Genomic DNA, 25,604 nt, shown 5'->3' with positions numbered 1-25,604 from the left:
TTTCTGTACCTCCCTTGAAATAAGACATATACAGCCCATTTGTGGGATTTACTAAAGCATATTTTGATTCCAAGTGTCCAGAAATGTTATGGTTCTTTCCATTTTCAAACAGCATTTTAAAGCTTTTGATCTATTCAAAAATTTCAGCCTATTGCAAGTTTGAGCAAAAGAAAGGTATGCATTCAAACAAGGCTAATGTTCATTTGGACAGGGGTTTGAAATTGAATGGATGTCACATAAATGACTGACAGACCCTCTTTCTGTTTGTCCATCTTTGCTGTAGTTCTGGGAGAGAAGCACAGTCAGGCTCACCAGCTCTTGATACATCCTAACTCTGATTTGAAGCTTTACTGTCTGCCTTCAGAATCATATTAAGATGGAGAGCCAGCCCTGGTGTAAGTATGGCCAAGAAGAGAGTTTAGTATCTCTTTTTTCATAGCACAAGCAGTTATAAAGTTAGGAGGGGGATTTAAAAATTCAATTCATGTCATGAATTTCTCTTATCTTCAAGTCCTCATCCAATAAGGTGCCTAGTGAATTTCCCTTTTCTTACCCTATTTAGTCTAGTAGTTTCAGCATCACATATGATATATTGAGAAGATCCTAAATAAGAGATAGCAAAGAAGAAGCTTAAAAGAAAAAACTAACCCAAAATTGAAATTTCAGAATATTTAATCTTTACTTTCTTTTTACATTTTTTTATTGTGAAATATAACTTATATATAGAAAAGTGATAACTTTCAAAATACAATTTAATACGTACTTACTGAGCAAATTTCAAAAGAATGTTATGGGTTACAGTTCTGCCATGTCAGTTATTTCCTTCTAGCTATTCTTGTACCCTAGAAATTAAAAATATATTTATATAAAGACTCAGTATTCATAATCCTTTGTAAAATCCTATCTTGTCTGTTGTTACACCTCTCTCTTGTTTGATCACTTTCTGAATCCTCAGGGATATCTGTGCAGTGACCACATTAACTTGTTCATATTGAAAAGGGGTGTTGACATTATGGGGAAGGGGAATGCATCTGGTTGATGTTCTTGAAAAGGCTGTTGCCTCTGGGTTTTGGGACTTTTCTGACATAGGAACACTCCGGGGGATTTAAGTTTCTGAAAAATAAACTTAGTGAAACTTTTATAGAGTCTCAGATAGGGACCTAGGTATTTGTTAATATTTTTGGAACAGTTTGCTGGTGCTTGTTGTTCATTATACCCATGTTTTCTCTGAAATGAAAACTCTCCAACATTCTCTTTTTTATATAATCTGAAAGACTTAGGATCCTGCATAAACTTAATATAATCAAAATACTTAAACCAATCAGAATATTTCTTTCATGGCTTCTCATAAAATAAAAAACACCAATTCAATTTCTCTTTTAAGTTTAACAAAGGTGGATCATAGTTTTGAGAATTTAAACTTTGTTACAAGCCTCCAGTGCCACAGGATAATGAAGAATCACTGAAATGCCTTGAGCTAGGGAGAGACAGAGCTGTGTTTTCAGAAATTATTCTAGCAGCACTGTAGATGGCTGAATTAGAGTGACTCTGTAGGAAATTCTAGAATAACAGAAGACACTAAAGTCCAATAACACAGGTCAGCTAAATCCTACAAAGTTCATCATTTTGAGTGGTGGCTGTGATTTTGATTGGAGACATTGTGGAGGGAGTTCAATTACATTGTTTAGCATGTGACATGTGAAAAAATTCTGAAGGTTTCAGCCAAAGACAAACCTCATTTTCACAAATATCATTGAATCACTGCCATGTACTCTTTACTGGATCAGGAACAAAGTAGCACACAAACAGAAGTGATCTTTGTCATTACAGAGCTTATAGTTTATGTAAGAGCACAGAGATTATAAGAAAAATAATAATGTCTGACATGGGTTATGATGGAGCATCTACTGGAAGCTAGGAGAACCTAAATCATGACAGGTGATTTTTTTCCATATTTACCATATTCTGTGCATTGTTCTAAGTATTTGACTTACATTAACTCAATCATATGTCACAGTCACATAATGAATAAGATGCTATTATTCCCATCCCTATCTTGCCTACTCCCTTCAGGCAGAGAGGGTTTAAGTGCCCACAGTGTTAGAGTTAGTAATTATGGAGCTAGAAGTCAAATAAGTACCTGCCCTCTACACCAGAGCCCAGATTCTTAACTATTATGATGAGATGAAATTGATGACATCTGTTATTGTAGTGGTATGTTTAAGGACCCATGGGACATTCAGGAGACATTTCAGTAGGTTTTTCAAAATAAATGTATTGGAAGGAAGGCAAAGCATTAAAAATTATTTGGCAATATCCTGGAAGAGACAACAACTGAAGTCAGTTACTGTAATCCTTGAGAGTTTTCTAATGAAGTAATAAAGAAGCCTGTAGGCAGAACCCACGTGGAAATAATCCTTATGATATGGGAAGAAAGAAAGAAAGAAAACAATACAAGAGACATATTTCCCTTCAGAGATGAAGGTGGTAGGGCTATGGGATTTCCAGGATAGCACTGCATTGGGGGATGTATAATCCCCAGCCTGAAGTGAAACCTGAGGAAAATACTGCATCCCTAAGGAACAAAAAGATTTGTCCTCTAGGGTGTAAATACAGCCTCATTATCTCCATATTACACAAAGTATCTATTCCCTGGGGAGGAGACTTAGCAAATTTAAAACTGCTTATAGCCTAGTGCATTATATCACTAAACCAACATTCAAGCTTCTAGATTTTTGCTGAAGGATGCCCATTTTTTCTCTGAGGGAGCTCACAGATAAAATCACATGTTATATGTAGCTCCAAAGATTCCCAGGATATACTGGAAATTAAGGCTGCCCTACTCCTCTTAGAATCAAAGGAGTCAAACCTCAAAATTTGTAATTGCTCTTTGAGGAACTCAGGGGTGAAAAAACAGAGGGATCAATAGGCTCAGAGGTTTTCTGGCTTAAAGAGGGTGAGTTTCTGAATTTCATTTGTACATGTCCTCCTTATTTTGAGATGGACATCCAGGGGTTAAGAAATGCTGCTTTGTCTCCCATATTGTGGGATCCTGACATGCAGGTGAATCCGGTGGAAGAATTATTTGAGAGGGCAGCAGGTAATGTTCAGAGACACAGGCCCTCAGGATTCCCGTATCTCAGTGCGTAGGTTCCTTCTGCTGTGAGGAAACTCTTTCTTCTCTAGAAATGGATTTTCTTTTGGGACTTTGGGCAGCTGATGGCCTTCTCTTATACTCTGTTACCTCAGTTTTGAACTAGAAACAATGTTCATGGTTCATGCAACAGTGTCTAATATGCATGAGAGGCAGCTCCAGGTTGCCAGAGCCTTGTCCTCCAGTTTTATCACTGAGGGGAAGGCCCAGATGAGTGAAAAGATGGTGAGATGAGAGAGAAGGGTTCTGTCCTGGTCCATCTTCCTTCTCTTTTATTCCTTGGTTTTTCCAGCTGTCATGTTTTCTTATGGCTGCACTTTTCTGACACTGTGGTGAAATTTGTTGGGGGTTCTTTACTATAATTTACTTTAAGGATCTACTAAGGGGAAATTGGTGACACTTGGTATCAAGGGTGAATGCAGAATCTCAGTCCAAGACATCCCCACTGTAGGCCTCACTCAAATGGGTGGAGATATGATGAGAAGATCTGGGTTGCCCTCTAATGTAAGACTTTTGTATTTGTCCTTACAGATCCCCCATAGCAGAATGTCTCCTGGAAATGGCTCTTTAGTGACTCGGTTCATACTTGCAGGATTAACAGACCACCCAGATCTCCAGCTGCCTCTGTTCTTCCTCTTTCTAGCAATGTGTATTATCACCATGCTGGGAAACTTGACCTTGATAACTCTACTTGTGCTGAATTCTCACCTTCACACCCCCATGTACTTTTTCCTCCTTAACTTGTCCTTCATAGACCTATGTTATTCTTCTGTTTTTATACCCAAAATGCTGATAAACTTCTTATCAAAGAAGAATATTGTCTCCTACCAGGGGTGCATGGCACAGCTTTTCTTTTTCTGTTTATTTGTCATTTCTGAGTGCTATGTGCTGACATCAATGGCCTATGATCGCTATGTGGCCATCTGTAATCCACTCTTGTATAACATTGCCATGTCCCCTAATGTGTGCTCCACCCTTATCTTTGGTTCATATTTGATGGCATTTTCTAGTGCCATGGCCCACACTAGATGCATGCTGAGACTGACCTTCTGTGATGCCAACACCATCAACCATTATTTCTGTGACATCCTGCCTATGCTCCAGCTCTCCTGCACCAGTACCTATGTCAACAAGCTTGTGTTATTCATTATGGGGGGCATCAACATCATCATGCCCAGTCTCACCATCTTTATCTCTTATGGTTTCATTCTCTCCAGCATCCTCCATGTCAATTCCACTGAGGGCAGGTCCAAAGCCTTCAGCACCTGCAGTTCCCACATTATAGCCATTTCTCTGTTCTTTGGATCAGGTTCATTTGCAAACCTTCAGCCATCTTCAACTACTACAAATGAGGGAAAAATCCCTTCTATCTTTTACACCAATGTGGTTCCCATGATGAAACCCTTAATCTACAGCTTGAGGAATAAAGATGTAATACTTGCCATGAGAAAAACCCTGAGTAGGAGAATATTTTGATCATGAATACGATTGCCTGTGCAGGTATGTTCAGACCAAGGAGGTTTAGTGTGGTTAATTTTAGTATAGTTGGTAGCAGTTTTCTTACCATGTTTCATTGTTATCCTGGGGAAGAAATTTGAGCCTTCTCTCAGTAATTTATTTCCACTTTTGTTAGAGTAGCTCTTGTTTTCCTTACCATTTGTACAGTTTCTTCTTCTCACCTCTCTGTTTGAGTATAGCAATTTGGAAGGGATTTATTATGTCTATATTTACATTGTCACTTTAATCTTTCTTGTTTTCTCTCTCATGGAGTATGATGAATCGTTCTGCAATGATTGAATAAAATAACACTATTGTGACATTTTGTCTTTGGAGGGATCAGGGATCCTGGTACACATTATCTTGTGCCGTTGGCAGCATACATCAAACAACATGCCTCCACTCCAGTCTTTCCATCCTCCACTAAGCAGGAGTATGTCTCCTTCAAACGCTAGTGTATCACAGAGATAGAAGGTTCCATAAGGATATGAAAAATAAATCCCATTTGCAGATGTAATACTTTGGAACATTGCTTCTTTCCAAAAGTTTATTATTTATACCTAAACAAATGCATAATAGATGGCCAGTATATATTTATTTCTGGGATAGGAAAGTTAAACCTTGAAAGTAATTGACTTATTTAAACTCACACAGGTATTTGATGAAAAACTGAGTAAATTCCAAGTTCCAGAATTCTAGACTATTGCTTTCTTATATGAGATGCTTCTATTTTATTTTATTATTTTATTCCATAGACATGATATATGAGAAAATGTTTCTATTTTGAAATTGACTGTACTTTGTTCCAGGAGGTTACATGGATTTCTCTGATGGGTTTTGCTCTTTTCTTGTGTGTATGAAAACAGTTTGATGATTCCTTTTGTGGGAAAGAGGAGGTTTTTATGGTTAGTATAGGTTAGAGGTGATTGGCTCAAAGATAAAACTGACTTCTGCAAAATAAACCAAGTGAATTTGGAGTGTTTGCTGACACTTTTATTTTAGAGAATATTGGATGGAAGAGAAAGGAGACCAGCAATATGTCCACCAGGCTGGGATCCATAAGCTGGATCCAAAAGGGTCAATAATGAGAGGTTCTTGTCGGGGGTGTTCAATACAGATTTAGAAATAGCATTTCACCCTGAATTTGTGACCAGTGTAGAAACTTATTGTCATTATCCTACAAGGTCCATAAAGCAGTGACAAAACTTACACTTTGCAGTGACTATATCATCAATAGTTTTTGGGGAATAAAGGAGGAAGATCTCTGGTCATATTTTTGGGGCATCAAGTGGAAAGAGAATAGGAACTTCAGGAGTAATGGTGAGTGGTAAACAAAACCAGAGTTAAAATTAAATCTAAGGGGGGGGCAAGATGGTGGCATAGAGAGGAATGTAATTTAGTTTGTCCCATGGAACAAGTAATAAACAACCAGGAACAACTAGTAAATAATTTGGAATAACTGCTGGGTGGAAACCGTGACTGGCCACACGTCATACACCAACCTGGATTGGGAGGAATGCCTAAGATCGCAGCATAGAATCTGTAAGTAAAAACCATGGAACTGTGCTGAGAGCCCCCTTCCCCCATGGCAGGCTGAATGGCAAAACTTTGCTGTGGTAGAAACTTCCAGCACTCTCTGAGTGAGTAAATATAGCTCAGCTGAGCTCCAACTGCAGTTTTAATTAACAAATGTGGGCTGCCTAATACAAGCTATCCCCTCCCCCAATAAGCAGAGGCTTTTAGTGATGACTGACTTTAAATAACCATCTCTCCTGGGAGAGGGAACCCAGAAGACCAGGTGTTACCTCTGGCTGATGTGTGAAAATGGGGGGCCATGTACTGGCTCCAAAAGGGGGCTTTCTGTCCCTTTTTCTCTCTCTCAAACTGAGGGGCTCAGAAGAAAGAGCCACACCCATTTTCAGTTCACAGCACTCTGATCCAGATGGGAAGAGATAACAGATCAGAGAGACTATTTAAATGCAGATGATAACTCCCTAGGGGGTGTATCTTCCCTACCCTATGAGTAAGGAGGTGGTGCCCAGCTTTCCCATCAGAATGAGACCCCAGAGCCTGGTGGAAAACATCTAAACAGAAACTAAAGGGGCCACAGCTCCTTTCACCAGTCAGGAGTGACAGGCTGACAGCCGCCACCTGCTGGGCAGGTTAGGAAAAGCACAGTGACTGGAAATCTCACAGGAAACTCTGTGGTTCCTCTAAGATATACCCTGAATATAACTCCACTCTGAGACTGGAACCCATTCTGGTCTGGGAAAGTCTAACTGGGGTAACCAAGGAAGCCAGAAGCCTAGACAACAGAAAACTACAATCTATACTAGGAAAAACAATGATATTGCCCAGACAAAGGAACAGACTTACACCTTAATCAAGATACAGTTGAGATACTGTTACATTTTAATGAAACAGTCTATTAAAGATTTTCAAAGAAATTTGCTAAATCAAATAAAAAACCAAATCAATGAGTTCAGGGAAGAGATAACAAAAGAGACAAAGGCTATAAAGAAAACATTGGGTGAACATAAGGTAGAAATAGACAGTTTGAAAAACAATTGGCAAAATCTATGGAAGGAAAAAGCACAACACAAGAGATGAAAAACACAATGGAGACATACAACAGCAGACCTCAAGAGGCAAAAGAAAGCACTCAGGAACTGGAGAACAAGACACCTGAAATCCTACACCCAAAAGAACGGATAGGCAAAAGAATGGAAAAATATGAGCAATGTCTCAAGGAATTGAATGACAATATGAAGCACGTAAATGCACATGTCATGGGTATCCCAGAAGGAGAAGAGAAGAGAAAGGGGGCAGAAGCAATAATAGAGGAAATAATCAATGACAATTTTCCATCTCTTATGAAAGACATAAAATTACACATCCAAGAAGTGCAGCGTACCCCAAATAGAATAGATCTGAATAGACCTACATGAAGACACTTAATAATCAGATTATTCAACATCAAAGACAAAAAGAGAATCCTGAAAGAAGCAAGAGGAAAGTGATCCATCACATACAAAGGAAGCTTGATAATACTATGTGCAGATTTCTCATTAGAAACTGTGGAGGCAAGAAGGAAGTGGTGTGGTACATTTAAGATACTGCAAGAGACAAACTGCCAACCAAGGATCCTATATCTGGCAAAACTGTCCTTCAGATATGAGGGACAGATTAAAATATTCTCTGACAACCAGACAATGAGAGAGTCTGGAACAAGATAACCAAGCTACAGGAAATACTAAAGGGAGCATTACAGACAGATAGGAAAAGACAGGAGTGAGAGGTTTGGAACACAGTTTTGGGTGATGATAGCACAGCAATATAAGTACACTGAACAAAGATAACTATGAATTTCGTTGAAAGAAGAAGGTTAGGAAAATGTGGGACACCAGAAGGAAATAAGGAAGATAAAGACTGGGACTGGGTAACTCAGTGAAACCTAGAGTGCTCAACAATTGTGATAAAATGTACAAACCTGTTGTTTTCACATGAGAGAAAACAAATGAATGTCAAAATTGCAAGGTGTTAAAAATAGGTTGGTATTGGGGAAAAAATACAATCAGTGCAAACTGGAGACTGTAATTAACAGAAACTTTGTATTATGCTTTCTTTAATGTAACAAAGGCAATATACCAAAGCTAAATGCCTGTAAGAGGGGGACATAAAGGAGGGGTATGGACTCTTGGCGTTGGTGATGTTGTCTGACTCTTTTATTGTACTTTTGTTTTTGTTTAATTCTATCTTTCCTTTTCTTGCTTTTTAGCTGACATTTTTTTTTAATTGCTTTCTTTTTCTTTTGTTTCTTTACCTTCTTTGACTCTTCCTCCTGCTTTGTGGAAGAAATGGATATGTCCTTATATAGATAGTGGTGATGGTGAATACATAAATATGTAACTATACAAGGAACCATCGATTGTTTACTTAGGACAGAAAGTATGGTGGGTGAACAAAACCATCTTAAAAATAAGTTGATGAAGAAATCTTGAGGGCACTACATTGAGTGAAATAAGTCAGACACATGAGGATAAATATTGTGTGGTCTCACTGATATGAATTAATTATAATATGTAAACACATAGACATGAAATATAAGTTAACAGGATATAGAACAAGGTTAAAGACTGGGGAGCAGTTGCTTATTACTAGCAGAATGTTCAGCTAGGTTGAACCTCAGTGATTGGATGTGGACAGAGGTGATGGTAGCATGTTATTGTGAGAATAACTAAGTGCTGAATGGTGTGTGAAGGTGGTGGAAAAGGGAAGCTTAGAGTCATGTATGTCACCAGAAGGAAAGTTGGAGGTTAAAAGATGGGAATGTATAAAACAGTGACTCTTGTGGTAGACAATGTCCCTGATTAACTGTACAAATATTAGAAATCTCTCTCATGAACTAGAATAAATGTATGACACTATAACTAGAAACTAATAATAGAGGGGCATATAGTGAAAAATATACCTATTGCAAACTATGTACTACAGTTAACAGTATTTTAACATTCTTTCATCAACAGTAACAAATGTACTGTACCAATACTATGAGTCAATAATGGAGGGAGGTAGTTAGGGGTAGGAGAGGATTGAGTTTTCTTCTTTGAATTTATTTCTTTTCTGGAGTAATGAAAATATTCTATAAATTGGATAAAAAATTGTGGTGATGGCTGCATAGCTGTATGAAGGTACTGTAGGCAATTGATTGTGCACTTTGGATCTTTGGATAATTGTATGATATGTGAACAATCTCAATAACATTAAATTAAAAAAATTAAAAAATATTAAAATGGAGTAAGCCTATTAAGAATTTCCTAATAAATTTTATCTTTAAAATTAAAAAAAAGTTTATTACAGACTACTTTTGAATGTTCCAGGATTGCAGATTGAATTTATCCCATTAGTAAGTGATCTCAAGTTTGTTTTATAAGAAACTTATACACTTTTGTTGGTTTCCTTGCTATGCTCTTGTTTATGAGCTTTTCCCCTCCATGCTGCCCTTTCTCTCCTAGGACCAGAGGCTCCTTTTTCCTCTCTGCAAATTAGAAAGCTGAAAGAACATAAGAGCTCATTGCTCTGAATAGTTTTCTCAAAAACACCTCTTCCCTTGAAAACCTAACAATAAGTTCAAAGACAAAAAAAAAAAAAAAAAAAGCTTGTTCTAGTTTGCTAATGCTGCTGAAATGCAAAACACCAGAAATGGATTGGCTTTTATCAAAGGGGTTTTATTTGGTTACACAGTTACAGTCTTAAGGCCATTAAGTGTTCCAGGTAATGTGTCACCTATCGGGTACTTTCAATGGAGGGTGGCCAGTGGTGTCCGGGAAACCTCTGTTAGGTGGGAAGGCACGTGGCTGGTGTCTGCTCCAAAGTTCTGGTTTCAAAATGGCTTTCTCCCAGGATGGTCCTCTCTAGGCTGCAGTTCATCAAAAATGTCACTCTTAATTGCTCTTGGGGTGTTTGTCCTCTCTTAGCTTCTCCAGAGCAAAAGTCTACTTTCAACAGCCATCATCAAACTGTCTCTCATCTGCAGCTACTCTCTCAGCTTCTGTGCATTCTTCAAAGTGTCCCTCTTGGCTGTAGTTCCTCTTCAAAGTGTCACTCTCAGCTGCACTGAGTTCCCTCTGTTTGTCAGCTCATCTATATGGCTCCAGTGATTTAATTTAGGCCCACCCTGAATGAGTGGGCTAACACCTCCATGGAAATTATCCAATCATAGTTATCATCCATAGTTAGGTGGGGTGCATTTCCGTGGAAACAACCTAATCCAAATGTTCCAACTTAATCCCCACTAATATGTGTGCCCCACAAGATTGCATCAAAGAACATGGCTTTTTCTGGGGGACATAATATATACAAAATGGTACAGAAACCTAGTCTATTAAATTTTAGAAAAAAAATTAAACCTAAAATGATGGGGAAGTGAAATGCCATACCTCCTCCTGCCCTCTCCATTATGGGAAAACCCAGATATATGGAGATCACAGGATCTCTCTGCATAGATGGATGGTTTAGTTTATTTGATATTGAAGAAAGGTAAGCCAACAGGGCTGGTAGAACAGGGAGCAAGAAATCATGCCTGTTTTTTTTTTTTTTTTTTTTTTTTTGCCTTCCCTGTGTTACACCATATCTTGGCCTTATAAGTAGAGGAAATGTGGATTCACTCAGAAGAAGTCAGAAGTCAATTAAGAGAGAAACCAAATCAAGTCAGAAAATAAGGTAGAGAGTCACATGTCAGAGGTAGACATAAAAGTTAAAGAAACTCAGATGGCCATCATGCCACCATCAGAAAAGTTGATAAACAAGAGCATAGCAAGGAAACCAACAAAAGTGTATAAATTTTTAAAAAAACAACCTTTAGATCACTTACTAACTTGGGATAAATGCAGTGTGCAATCCTGGAGAAAACATGGCCCGTTGAGACCTTGACCTTGGACTTCCAGCTTCCGAACCATGAAACAAAATGAATAAGCCAAACCACCATGTTGTATTTTTCATAGCAGCCCTGTTAGATCAGGATGTGGTCTTTCAAGTAACAATTGAGATGATTTCTAAGGTGTCTATAAGAATTACTATTTTATCACTTATCTGATGTCCACTCAATATTAAAGGTGTGAAATTTTATCCTTGATTGTTGGCATGTTTGTTTTTTAGATGTTCACCAGGGCTAATTCCTCCTCTTTTGGTTTGAATTCTCATTCCTGGACCCCATTGTCAACCTCCTTGGTTTTCATATAAGTTTTCTTAAGTTCAATTTATAGAAAATTCACCAATGCTGGAGTGTTTTTAAATCTTTACTTTGCAGTACTTTTGGTAAAATTATGTAACAATTGATAAAAGTTTGTGTATAAGTAAGTACATAACTAACTCTGCTATTAGGGATCATCTGTAGACATTGCAGAGGCACAATACTCTATTCTGGACAAACATGGTGAGTTCTCTATCCCCTGGGGTAAAGTTAACACTACAGTCCACTCCCCTCAACCCATGATGCCCAGGAATAAGTATAACAGTCTCATTTTATCAATACTGATATTTCCAGTGGAAATTGATGAAATTCTTTTGTTGTAAACTGCAAATGCAGCTTGAAGTAGAACCAGATCCCCACATCTTGTCCTGTCCTTTTGTTCTGTTTTCCTTAACCCCTCACCTTTTGTTTATTCTATTATTCCCTTTTGTGAGTGACCAAATTTTACCAGATGCCACCTACTGCTGAGAGCCTCCAACCCCCCAGTGCATTGAGTACTGAGCAGGTCATTTATTACTCCACATCTTATTGCCAAAGTTGCATTAACAGGAGATGATAGAGGGAGGAATATCATGTGTCTTAGGATAAATAACATAGTACATTATAATAAAGGCAGAAGGTGGTTTATATTATAAAAATTGCATTCATTACTGTATAAATGGTATCAAATATCTTGCAAAAGACCTTATGTTTCTTTTTGTGAATTTTATTATTCACAAAGAATAATACTGCACATTAAGTCAGAGAAAACTTTTTAGCCATTTTTGTTATCAATGGGGTTTATCATAAAAAGAGATATATATTAATGATAAATTATGTTACTAAAAACATTTCTGAACTTAAACTCTATCTCAGTGAGACAATAAAAATCTTTAGGATAGAGTCTATGGTTCTTTATTTCTCCAATGCTCCTTCTGCTTTATATATTTAAAGTATCAGCCTTTCTCTGTGGACAAAAATAGTTTTTGATTGGAATTTCTTTTCTCAATAACAATAATTTAATATTTATTATCACAAATAATATTAGTAAAATATAATAAATATATGTACAGCAATAATAAATGTAATTCTAGAGTGTAATGTTTTTGTGGTCTCTAATATGTTACCAAAATAATGCCATTTGTAGTTTTTATTTTATTTTGTTTTTATTTTTAGCTTTATATTTACAAATTGCTTTTTCAAAAATAACGTACAGAATGTCTTTATGCTCTTCCACCACTTCATGTTATAACTATAGTAGCATTATCAAAATCAGAAATTTAATATTGTTTAATATTCATCCTTATTCAAATATGAACAATTGTTCCAATTATGCCTTTATTTTTTTTTAAATCCATGAGAAAATCCAGGCTCAGACTTTGCATTTAATTGTTACATCTTTTTAATTTTCTCCAGTTTTGGACAGTTCAGCAGTCTTATTTGTTCTGCATGATATTGACTCCACAGTTTATTGCCATAGACAGCTTTATTTTAGAGAAGTTGTGGGTTTATGAAACAATCATGCAGAAAATACAGGATTCCCATATACCACCTTATTATTAACACCTTACATTGGTGTGGAACATTTGTTACAATTGATGATAGCATATTTTATATTTCTACTGGTAACTGTATTCCGTGGTTTAAGTTTGGGTTCACTGTGTATTGCAGTTACATGGATTTTATTTTTAAAATTTTTATCCTCTTACCATTTACATACCCTAACATTTCCCCCTTTTAAATGCCTGTTTCTCTTTATCCTTTGCTCCCAAATTTTAGCATCCAATGATGATACTGGCCTGAGACAATTCTTAGTGAAATGTTTGTCAGAGGATGATTTTTGTTATCATCTTCTCTTCTACATATAGTCTGCCGCATTTTGTTTAACCATTCATTGGTTGATGGACACTTTGGCTACTTCCATCTTTTGGAAATTGTGAATATTGGTACTATGAACATCATGAAAATGTCCTTTTGATTTATACCTAATAGTGTGATTGACAGATTTAATGGCAATTGTTTACTTAGCTCCCTGAGGAACCACCAAATTGTCTTCCACAGCAGCTGCACCATTTTACTTTTCCACCAGCAATGAATGAGGGTTTATATTTCTCAACATCTTCTCCAATGCTTGTAGTTTTCCTGTTTTTATTTTTTAATAGTGGCCATTCTAGGAGGTGTAACCAATATCCCATTTTGTTTTAGATTTGCATTTCCCTAACAGCTAGTGATGTTGAAGCATCACTTCAACATCTTTCTGAGTCTTAGTGAAGTGCTCCTTTCTGACCTTGGTAATCAAACCACCAAATCTTAGGCTTTTAGTGATGACACCTTTTACTTGTTCACCCTCACCTGAGAGAAGCTGGCAGCCAGGGGTCCTGTCAGTGGCTATCCTGTGACCACAAGTGGAAGACCTGGTTAGAATGGACCCTGCACCAAGGAGGCAGGGACAGAAAAGGATCACAAGAGATGAGGCCTTGGTTACATCATCTGAAATGCTGGGTCATGCTTTACCTGAATCCAGGCAAACATTTGAAATTTCTACTCAACAAAACTACATTATTTTATCATTTAAACTTTTTATTTCCCAAATGCCAGTTTTGTTCCAAGTAAGTTGGTTCTATGACTATGGCTATGAACATGTACCTAAATGTATGTATTATCTTACATATATAGCATTAGTCAGCAAAAGTGATGGCTTACACTTATAAATTACATTTTGCCTTGAAAATGATGCTAAGCAAACATTCTTATTTACATCTCATGAGAAAGTTAAATTAGCAAATTAAATTGTAAATAAAAGACATGTTTATTTTGAATACTATACCTTCTTTTGGTATTCTAAATGTATGGCTATTTCAGGCACTAGTTTATTCCACTTTACAATTCTTTCTGATTTACTATTTAAACAAATCTAAGTAACATGAAATTCAGTCATTGAATTGTTTTCTTTTTTTAACCTGAGCTGTTTTTAAAATTTGACATGAGATGCAATGAAAATCATTCAATTTATCTCCTATTATTCTTTGCATATAGCTAGTTATAATTTTCAGTTTTTGTGTTTTTTAAATTTTTGTTTACTGGGGAAGTTGTAGATTTACAGAAAAGTTGTGTTAAAAATACAGCATTCCTACATTCCCCCTTTTGTTGACACTTTGCATTAGTGTGGTACCTTTGTTACAGTTGATGAAAGAAGATTAAAATTGTACTATTAACTACAGCCCACAGTTTACATTAGGTGTGTTTTTTTCCCACATATTCCAGCCTATTATTTACACCTTATATTAGTGGAGTACATTTGTTATAATTTGCGAAAGAACATTTTTATTCTTGTACTGTTAACTTTATTCCATCGTTTATAATAGGGATCACTGTATTATGCAGTCCTATGTTTTCCCTTTTAATTTTTATTCATAATGTATATAGGACCTAAAATGTCCCCTTTTTAGCACAGCCACATCTGTAATTCAGTGCTGCCAATCACATTTGCAGTAATGTGCTTCCATCACCACCATCCATTTCCAAAACTTTACAATCAGCCGAAATAGAAATTCTCTTCAAATTAAGCATTCAATCCCCATTTTCTGCTGGCAATTCCCCTGGTAACTGGTATTCCATATTCTAACTGTATGAGTTTACATATTATAGTTAGTTTATATAAGTTGGATCATACAATATTTGTCCTTTAGTGTCTGGTTTATTTCCTTCAGCATAATGTCTTCAAGGTTCATCCATATTATCACATGTATCAGGACTTCATTCCTTTTTGTGACTGAATAATATTCCATTGTATGTAAATACCACATTTTGTTTATGCATTCATAGGTTGATGGACAATTGGGTCACTTCAATCTTTAGGCAATTGTGAATAATGCTCTGTAAGTGTTGATGTGCAAATACCTCTTTGAATCCCTGCCTTCAGTTCTTTGGGTACATACCTAGTAGTGAGAAGTCCTGGTGATATGGTAATTCTTTGCTTCTCTTTCTGAGGAACTGCCAAACTGTCTTCCACAGTGAATGCGCCATTTTCCATTTCCACCAGCAATGAAATGAGTGTTCCTATTTCTGCACATTTTTGCCAAAACTTTCAATTTCAGTTGTTTTTTTTAAAGAGTAGTTGTTGCAATGGGTGTGAAATATCTCATGGTTTTGATTTGCATTTCCCTAATAGCCAAAGATGTTGACAATCTTCCTGTGCTTTTTAGCTATTTGTATAATCTCTGTGGAGAAATGCATATTTGAGTCTTTTGCCCATTTTTTTTAATTTGATGGTTGTCTTTTTATTGTTGAATTGTAGGATTTCTTTATATATTCTGGATATTAAACCTTATCAGATATGTGGTTTCCAAATATTTTCTCTTATTGAGTAGGTTGTCTTTTCACTTTTGTGACAAAGTCCTTTGTTGCACAAACGTTTTTAAAATTGAGGAGGTCCTATTTATTTTTCTCTTGTGTTGATTGTACGATGGATGTAAAGTCTAAGAAACAATCATCTAACACAAGATCTTGATGATTTTCCCATATATTTTCTATTCGGAATTTTATATCCTTGGTTCTTATATTTAGGTCTTTGATCAACTTTGAGTTAATGTATAAGGTGTGATATAGGGGTCCTATTTTATAGTTTTCCATATGGATATCCAGTTCTCCTAGCACTATTTATTGAAGAGACCATTCTTTGCAAATTGAATGGACACGGCAGCCTTGCCAGTAATCAGTTGGCCCTATCAACTGGCTAAGAGATTTCAAATAGAGACAAGAGGTCATTGTGGAGGTTATTCTAAAGCATTATATAGATATTCCTTCTTAGTTTTTAGTGTATTAGAATAGCTAGAAGGAAATATCTGAAACTGTTTAACTGCAATCCAGTAGACTTAATTCTTGATGATGATTGTATTAACTATATAGCTTTTATCATGTGACTGTGTGATTGTGAAAACCTTGTGAACGACACTACCTTTATCCAGTGTATGGGCAGATGAGTAATACAATAAAGACAAAAAAAATAAATAAGAGGGGGGAATTAGGAGTATGGGATGTTTTGGGTGTTCTTTTCATTTTTGTTTTTTTCCTGGTTTTGGAGTAATGAGAATGTTCCAAAATTGCTTGTGATGATGAATGCACAACTGTATGATGATAGTATAAGCTGCTGATTGTATACTTTGGATGTATTATGTGGTGTGTGAATACATCTCAATAAAATTGCATTAAAAAAAGTGAAATACTTTTAAAAAAATCAGTTGTCCATAGATGTGAAGGTCTATTTCTGAACTCTTGATTTGATTCCATTGGTCAATATATCTATTCTTGTGCCAGTACCATGGTTTTCTCACCATTGTAGCTTTATACTGTGCTTTATAATCAGAAAGTGTGAGTTCTCCAACTTCGTTCTTTCTCAATATGGTTTTGGCTATCTGGGGTCTCTTACTCTTCTAAGTAAATTCGATGATTGGCTTTTCCATTTCTGAAATGTAGGCTTTTGGACTTTTGGTTGGGATTGCATTGAATTTGTAATCATTTTGGGTACAATTCACATCATAATGATATTACTTCTTCCAATTCATGAACATGGAAAGTCCTTCCATTTATTTATGTCTTCCTTGATTTGTTTTAGCATTGTTTTGTAGTTCTCTGTGTACAAGTCTTTTAATACTTGGTTACATTTATTCCTAGATATTTGATTCTTTTATTTGCTATTTTAATTGGAAGTTTTCCTCTTGATTTCCTACTCTGATTGCTCTGTACTAGGGTACTGATTTTTGCATGTTCTTTACATATTATGGATGTAAGTTCTTTAGATGATGTATGATTCACAAATATTAGCTCTCATTCTTTGTTTCTTCATTCTTTTAATATTGTCTTTCTGAGAGGAAAGTGTTTTCATTTTGATAACATCCAATTTAACCATTTTTTCTTTTATGGACTGTGCTTTTGGTGTTCTATCTTAGGAACCTTACAGAACCGTAGGTTACAAAATGTTTCCTCTTTCTTCTCCTTCTCCTTGTTCTCTTCTCCCTTCTCCTCCCCTTCTTCCTCTTCTTTCTCCCCCTCTACCTTCTTCTTTTCTGCTTTTGTCTTCTAACATGGATATCTACTAGTTCCAACTTCACTGTTCAAAAAGCTTGTCTATTCACCATTTAAATGCCTTTACTCTTTTTCAGAATCTATTGGCCCTATAATTGTGGGTTCATTTGTGGATTCAATATTTAGACCTATCTATTTTCCTATTCTTTTGCCAATTCTACACTGTCTTAATTTTTGCAACACTAATGTAAGTCTTGAAATCAGATGGTGTGATCCCCCATCTTTGTTATTTTACAAAATAATTTGGCTATTCTTGTTCCTCTGGCTTTTCATTTAAATTTGAGATCAGTATTTTATGAAACGTCCTGCTGGGGATTTAATGTACTGCATGGAATACATGCATCGGTTAAGGAGTATGGACATGAAGTGAATCTTCCAATTCATAGACATAGTTTATCTCTCCATATATATATGTCTACTTTGAGTTCTTTCCTTAGTGTTTTACACTCTGTAGTGTACAGATTATGCCCACATTTTGTTAGATTTATACCTGACTATTTCATGTTTTTGGTGCTTTTGTAAATATTACTGCTTTGGAAAATAGCTGGTAACAGATTTATTGAGATATAATACATATATCTTACAATTCACTCGTTTAAAATGTTCAATTCAGTGAATTTTAGTTTATTCTCAGCATTGTACAATAATTTGCAAAATCAATTTTGGAACATTTTCATTACCTAACAAAAAAATCTCATACACTTTAGCTGTCAACCCTAAGTAACCACTTTCAGTCTCTATGGATTTGCCTATTGTAGAATTTTATATGAATGGGATAATACGATGTGTGGTCTTTTGTGACTGCATTTTTTTCAGTCAGAGTACCATTTTCAGGGTTCATTCATGTTGTAGCATGTGCCAATAGTTCATTCCTTTTTATTGCCAAATGATATTCCATTGTATGGATATGGCACATTCCATTTATCCACCAGCTGATGGCCTTTTATGGTTTTATGAATAAAGTTGCTATGCACATTCTTGTCAAAGGTTTTCATGGATGTATGTTTTCATTTTCCTTGGGTATATACCTAGGAGTGGAATTGATGTGTCATACTGAAATTCTATGTCTACATTTTTGAAGAATTTCCAAACCTTTTTCTCAAGTAGTTTGTACTGTTTGACATTCCCACTGGCAATGTATGAGGGCTTCAGTTTGTCCTGATCTTAACTAACATTTGTTATTATCTGTCTTGTTTTAATTATAACCGTCATAGTGGGTTTGGGGTTGCATCACATTTGCTTTTTATTTGCTTTTCCTTGATTACTAATATTGAACATCTTTTCAGCTGCTTAATGACCATTTGTATATCTTTGGAGAAATAGCTAATCAGATTTTTGTTAATTTTTGGATTGGTTTATTTTCATTATATTTTTTGAGTTATAAGAGTTCTTTATTTTCTATAACATGGGTTCTTAATATCATTTTGAAATATTTTTCTTGGTTCCTTTATGTAGATATTCCCTGGAACATTCTTTTTCTTGAAACTTGTTCAAATCTTGTCTAAGTCATTAGTTCCCAATCCAGGAAACTTCCTAGCTACATTATTCCTGAAACTTCAATTTTTAATAAGAATATTTGTTTTGGTGTGATAGAGACCTTCTTAGACCATGTAACAATATTCTTTGTTTATAGGGAAACTATATACCCATTAACATTTTCATACTGAAATTTTTGGAAGCAGAAAGAATTTCTTATTTTAGTGTAATTACAATTTGTACTAAGGCAATTCCCTGAGGACCCAGAGTTCCCTGTCTGCTATGCTGTGATTTAGGACATGGAGAGAATTTTATCTTGCAGTTTCTCAGAGGCAGAAAATTTTTCAATAACTCCATCTTTGATAGTACAGCTGATAACCACAATAGTGTAAACTCTAGCTTTCTACACTTTCCTTGAAATAAGACATTTTCAGCCAATTTGTGGGATTTACTAAAGCATAGTTCTCAGTCCAACTTTCCAGAAATATTATTGTTCTTTCCATTTTCAAAGAGTGTTTTGATGCTTTTGATCTATTCAAAAATTTCAACATATAGCATGTTTGAGCAAAGGGAGATACACATTCAAACAAGGCTATCTTGGATTTGGACAGGGGATGGAAATTGAATGAATGGTCACATAAAGTACTGACAGAGCCTCTTTCTATTTCTCCATCTTTGCTGTAGTTCTGAGAGAGATGCACAGTCAGGCTCGCCAGCTCCTGATACATCCTAAGTCTGATTTGAACCTTTTTTGTTTGCCATTAGAATCTCATTGAGATGGAGAGCCAGCATTGGTGTAAGGTTGCCCAAGAAGAGAGTCTACTGTCTGTTTTTTTCATAACACAAGCAGTTGTGGAGTTGGCAGGGGGTTTAAAAATTCAGTTCATATCTTTAATTTCTCTTATCTTTAGATTCTTATCCAATAGAGGTTAATGAATTTCCGTTTCTTACCTATTTACTGAGTCTGGCAGTTTCAACATCACATATGATATATTGAGAAGACCTTAAATAAGAGCTAGCAAAGAAGAAGCTTCAAAAAAAAAAACAAAAAACAAAAAAACAAAAAAACAAAAAAAACACAATTTTTATTGTGAAATTTAACTTATATACATAAAAGTGATAACTTTCAAAGTATGATTTAAGAAGTAGCTATAGAGCAAATTTCAAAGAATATTATGGATTACTGTTTCACCATGTCAGTTATTTCCTTCTAGCTTTTCTAATACCCCAGCAACTATATATTTATAAAGATTCAGTATCTGTAATCCTTTGTTAAATCCTCACTTGTGTGTTGTTACCCCTCTCTCTTATTTGATCAGTTTCTAAATCTTCAAGGATATCTGGGCAGTGATCACCCTAATTTGTTCATATTGATGAGGGTTGACAATATCATGGGAAGTGGATGCCTCTGGTTGATGTTCTTGCAGAGGATTTTTCCTTTGCATTTTGGGACTTACGTGGTATAGGAACACTCTGGGGGATTTAAGTTTCTGAAAAATAAATTTAGTGAGTGAAACTTTTTATAGAGTCTCAGATGAGGATCTAGGTATTCTTTAGTGTTTTCAGGACCCATGTTGATTAGTGTTTGGTATGCTGTGGTCATATGGAATATCTAGCTGGAGCTTGCATAAGAGTAACTTCTAGGGAGCCTCTCTATTCATTTGAAATCTCTTAGCCACTGAAACCTTACTTTGTTACCTTTACTCTTTGTAATCTTTACTCTTATGTTTCAGAAAATAACTGCCCAAATAATCTCTTCCATCTCTTTCTGTTCGAACTTACCCCTTCACATCCCCTCACCCCCATAAAAAGGGTCAACATAATCGTGGTAGCACAAGCCATTGTTTTGGATTTGGAGGCATTCCTTATTTTGAGCAGTTTGAAAGGATTAAGAGATAATGATGCTGTTTGACTAACATGAAAAGCTGTCTATATAAGGGTAGCATGATGCCTCCCTCTTCAGGCATATAAATAGTATATGTATAAATATATACATGCATAGGAGTATATTTATTTTTCACTTACACATGTATATATATTTCTTTGATCAGTCAATTATGCTGTCAGGTTAATTAATTTAAAAGGTAGAAGAGCAAGTTTATTTTATAAAAAAAATATGAAATGTAATATCTACCTAAAGTGAGTAAATGCAATTTCCTCTTACAAACATATTTCAGAAGCTTCTTTATTGTGGTAGACCATGCTGGTACCTTTCATTGCTGCCTTATGTTGGAATCCTCTTTCCATGACAGAGGCTCTACAAGGGAGATACTCATTTTGCCAGTTTTCCTTGCAGCAAGTGATGGCAGCTGCCCTTATTCTGACTGAAGAAACAAGAGGAAGTCATGCATCGGCTTTCTGGGAAATTTACTTCATCCTGTACAGGAAAAGAAGTGTGAGGGGAACTCTTTTTTCTTATTCTCTTGCTCTGTTCTTTGGATATAGTTCTGTGAAAATGTGATTTTTGGAGCTATGACTGACATTTGGTGACCCTGGGGTGAAAGCCTGAGGACTAAGCCAACAGGTGGAGGATGATGTCATGGAAGGGCCTGGTGCCCTGAGGACAGCTGAGTTGTTGAACCAATGCTTGATGCTCTACCTCCAGATTCATTGTCCTGTCAGAAAATAAGGTCCTATTTAATAGGGCTTTCAACTGAGCATTTGGTAATATGAAGATAGAAACTTTATAAGTGATAGATGGGTTAGAGGTAATTCATGGGATACAGAATTTTTTAAAATACATAATTTTATTAGACAAATGTCTTAATGAATTTCTTTTTCTGTTTTTATAAACACTGATGCAAAAATCTGTCATTATGAGAAGAACAGTTTGTTCAGTTTTAAGCTTAAATGTGAAATATAAGCTATTTCAATTTGCTGGTGTTTGATGTTCTTTAATCCCAAGTTTTCTCTGAAATGAAAACATTCTCCAACATTCTCTTTTTTATATATTCTGAAAGAGTTAAGATCTTGCATAAACATAATATACTCAAAATACTTAAATCAATCCAAATATTTCTTTCATGGCCTCTCATCAAATGAAACACTAACTCAGTTTCTCCTTTAAATTTAACCAAGGTGGAATCACAGTTTTGAGGATATAAACTCTGTTGCAAGCCTCCAGTGCCACAGGGTAAGGAATAACAACTGAAATGCCTTGAACTAGGGAGAGACAGAGCTGTGTTTCAGAAATTATTCTAGCAGCAGTGTAAATGGCTGAATTAGAGTGAATAAATAGGAAATTCTAGAATAACGGTTAGAAGACACTACAGTCCAGTAACACAGGTCAGCTAAATCCTACAAAGTTCCTCAATTTGGGTTGGGGCTGTGGGTTTGGATGGAGGACATCGTGGAGGGAGTTTGATTATATTGTTTACCATGTGACACATGAAAAAATTCTGTAGGTTTTCAGCCAAAGACGAACTTCATTTTCACAAATATCATTGAATCGCTGCCATGTACTATTTACTGGATTTAGCACCAGGAGCAAAGTAGCATTCAAACAGAAGTGATTTTTGTCATAACAGAGCTTATAGTTTATGTAACAGAAGAGAAATTAAAAGAAAAATAATAATATCTGACAAGTGTTATGATGGAGCAGCTACTGGAAGCTAGGAGAACCTAAATCATGACGGTGATTTTTGTTCTTTATTTACCATATTCTGTGCATTGTTCTAAGTGCTTTACTTATATTACCTCAATTACACATCACGATCACATAATGAATGAGATGCTGTTATTCTCATCCCTATCTTACCTACTCTCTTCAGGCAGAGAGGGTTTAAGTGCCCACAGTGTTAGGGTTGGTAATTATGGAGCTAAAAGTCAAATAAATAACTGCACTCTATACCAGAGTCCAGATTCTTAACTGTTATGATGAGAAGAAATTGTAATGTTATGCTTAAGGACTCATGGGATGTTCAGGAGAAATTTCAATAGGTTTCTCAAAATAAATGGAAGGAAGGCAAGGCATTAAAAATTATTTGGCAATATCCTGGAAGAGACAACAACTGAAGTCAGTTACTGTAATCCTTGAGGGTTTTCTAATGAAGTAGTAAAGAAGCCTGTATGCAGAACCCATGTGGAAATAATCCTTATGATATAGGAAGAAAGAAGGAAAGAAAACAATACAAGAGATGTATTTCCCTTCAGAGATGAAGATGGTAGGGATATGGGAGTTCAAATTTAGCTCTTCATTGGTACTTATTTGACTTCTAGCTCCATAATCTCTATCCTGAAGTGAAACCTGAGGAATAGACTGCATCCCTAAGGAACTAAATAGATTCATCCTCTAGGGTGTAAATACTAGCCCCATTATTTCCATATTACATACAATATCTAATCCCTGGGGAGACTTAGCAAGTTTAAAATCTTATAACCTAGTGCGTTATATTACTAAACCAACATTAAAGCTTCTACATTTTTGCTAAAGGATGTCTGTTTTTTCTCTGAGGGGGCTCGCAGATAAAAACACGCATTATCCATAGCTTCAAAAGATTTCCAGGGTATATTGGAAATTAAGGCTGCCCAACATCCTCTTGGAATCAAAGGAGCCAAACCTTGTAATTTGAAATTGCCCTTTGAGGAACACAGGGGTGAAAAGAGGGACCTGGAAGCTCAGAGGTTTTCTGGGTTAAAGTGGGTGAGTTCCTGGGTTCCATTTGTACATCTCTAGGGGTTAAGAAACACTGCTTTGTCTCCATATTGTGGGGTCTTGACATACAAGTGAATCAGGTGGAAGAATCTGTTTGAGGGGGCAGCAGAGAATGTTGAGAGACACAGGCCCTCTGGATTCCCATATCTCAGTGTGTACATTCCTCTACAGTGAGGCAGCTCTCACTTCTCTAGAAATGCTTTTACTCTGTGACTTGGAGCAGTGCTGGGCTTCTTCTGGACTCTGTACCATCAGTTTTGAACTAGAAACAATGTTCATGGTTCATGCAACAATGTCTGATATGCATGAGAGGCAGCTCCAGGTTGCCAGGGCCTCTTTTTCCAGTTTTACTGCTGAGAGGAGGGTCCAGGTGGATGAAGAGATGGTGAGATGAGAGTGGATTCTGCCCCAGCCCATCTTCCTTCTCTCTTTTCCCTTGGTTTTTACAGGTGTCATTTTTTTTTTTTTTATGGCAGCAATTTTCTCACACCGTGGTGAAAGTTGTTAGGTGTTCTTTACTATAATTAGCTTTAAGGACACCCACTAAGGGGAAATATGTATCCTTTGGTATCAGAGGTGAAGGCGGATTCTCTCAGTCCAATACATCCCTACCGTAGAGCTCACCATGTGGGAGGAGATACAGTGGAACATCTGGGTTGCCCTCTAATGTAAGACTTTTCTTTTTGTCCCTACAGATCCCCCATAGCAGAATGTCTCCTGGAAATGGCTCTTTAGTGACTCAGTTCATACTTGTGGGATTAACGGATCACCCAGATCTGCAACTTCCCCTGTTCTTCCTGTTTCTAGCAATGTATAGTATCACTGTGGTGGGGAACTTGGGCTTGATAACTCTAATTGGGCTGAATTCCCACCTTCAAACCCCCATGTACTTTTTCCTCTTTAACTTGTCCTTCATAGACCTCTGTTATTCTACTGTTTTTACACCTAAAATGCTGATCAACTTCTTATCAAGGAACAATATTATCTCCTACCAGGGATGCATGACCCAGCTCTATTTCTTCTGCTTTTTTATCATTTCTGAGTGCTATGTGCTGACATCTATGGCCTATGATCGCTATGTGGCCATCTGTAATCCACTCTTGTATGACATTGCCATGTCCCCTAAAGTGTGTTCCAATCTTATGTTTGGTTCGTACTTGATGGCATTTTCTACTGCTGTGGCCCACACTGGATGCATGCTGAGACTGACCTTCTGTGATGCCAACACCATCAACCATTATTTCTGTGACATCCTCCCTGTGCTCCAGCTTTCCTGCACAAGCACCTACGTTAATGAGCTGGTGCTGTTCATTGTGGGGAGCATCAACATCTTTGTGCCCAGTCTCACCATTTTTGTCTCTTATGGTTTCATTCTCTGCAGCATCCTCCACATGAATTCCACTGACGGCAGGTCCAAAGCCTTCAGCACCTGCAGTTCCCACATAATGGCTGTTTCTCTGTTCTTTGGATCAGGTTCATTTGCATACCTTCATCCATCTTCAGCCAGCCCTATGAATGAGGGTAAAATCTCTTCTGTCTTTTACACCAATGTGGTTCCCATGATGAACTCCTTAATCTATAGCCTGAGGAATAAAGATGTTAAACTTGCATTGACGAAAACCCTGAGTAGGGGACTATTTTGATCATAAATAGGATCGCCTGTGCAGATATGTTCAGGATAAGGAGGTTTAGTGTGTTTAATTACAATATATTTGGTGTCAGTTTTCTTACCCAATTTCCTTATTATCATGGTGAAGCAATTTGAGCCTTCACTCAATAATTTATTTCCACTTTTGTTAGAGTAGCTCTTCTTTTTCTCACCATGTATACACTTTTTCTCCTTCTCACCTCTTTTCCTGTTTGAAAATAGCAATTAGGAAGGAATTTATTATATCTATATTTGCATTGTCACTTTAATCTTTGTTTTCTGATCTCTCATGGAATATGATGAATGGTTCTGCAATGATTGAATACAGTAACAGTAGTGTGACATTTTTGTTGTTGGACTG

At 36.4% G+C, this 25,604-nt stretch overlaps 2 protein-coding genes across 2 annotated transcripts; both read left to right on the top strand.

The window, feature by feature from the left end:
• The first annotated feature begins 3,700 nt into the window (after positions 1–3,700).
• LOC119537833 (olfactory receptor 8B3-like) lies at positions 3,701–4,630 on the top strand. Its single transcript, XM_037840414.1, has one exon. The coding sequence runs from the start codon at positions 3,701–3,703 to the stop codon at positions 4,628–4,630; it is 930 nt and encodes a 309-aa protein (XP_037696342.1).
• A 19,660-nt stretch (positions 4,631–24,290) lies between these two features.
• LOC119536159 (olfactory receptor 8B3-like) lies at positions 24,291–25,238 on the top strand. Its single transcript, XM_037838843.1, has one exon. It carries the CDS (start codon positions 24,306–24,308, stop codon positions 25,236–25,238), a length of 933 nt encoding a protein of 310 aa, XP_037694771.1. The 5' UTR covers positions 24,291–24,305.
• Positions 25,239–25,604: the final 366 nt, after the last annotated feature.

The sequence above is a fragment of the Choloepus didactylus genome, chromosome 6 (genome assembly GCF_015220235.1).
Source record: "Choloepus didactylus isolate mChoDid1 chromosome 6, mChoDid1.pri, whole genome shotgun sequence".
Taxonomy (NCBI): domain Eukaryota; kingdom Metazoa; phylum Chordata; class Mammalia; order Pilosa; family Megalonychidae; genus Choloepus; species Choloepus didactylus.
The sequence above is the reverse complement of the archived record's forward strand: the minus strand, read 5'-3'. Positions and strand labels throughout refer to the sequence as shown.

Bases quoted from the DNA above. Each gene is read 5' to 3' on its own strand.
- LOC119537833 (XM_037840414.1), top strand. From the start codon at position 3,701: ATGTCTCCTGGAAATGGCTCTTTAGTGACTCGGTTCATACTTGCAGGA.
- LOC119536159 (XM_037838843.1), top strand. From the start codon at position 24,306: ATGTCTCCTGGAAATGGCTCTTTAGTGACTCAGTTCATACTTGTGGGA.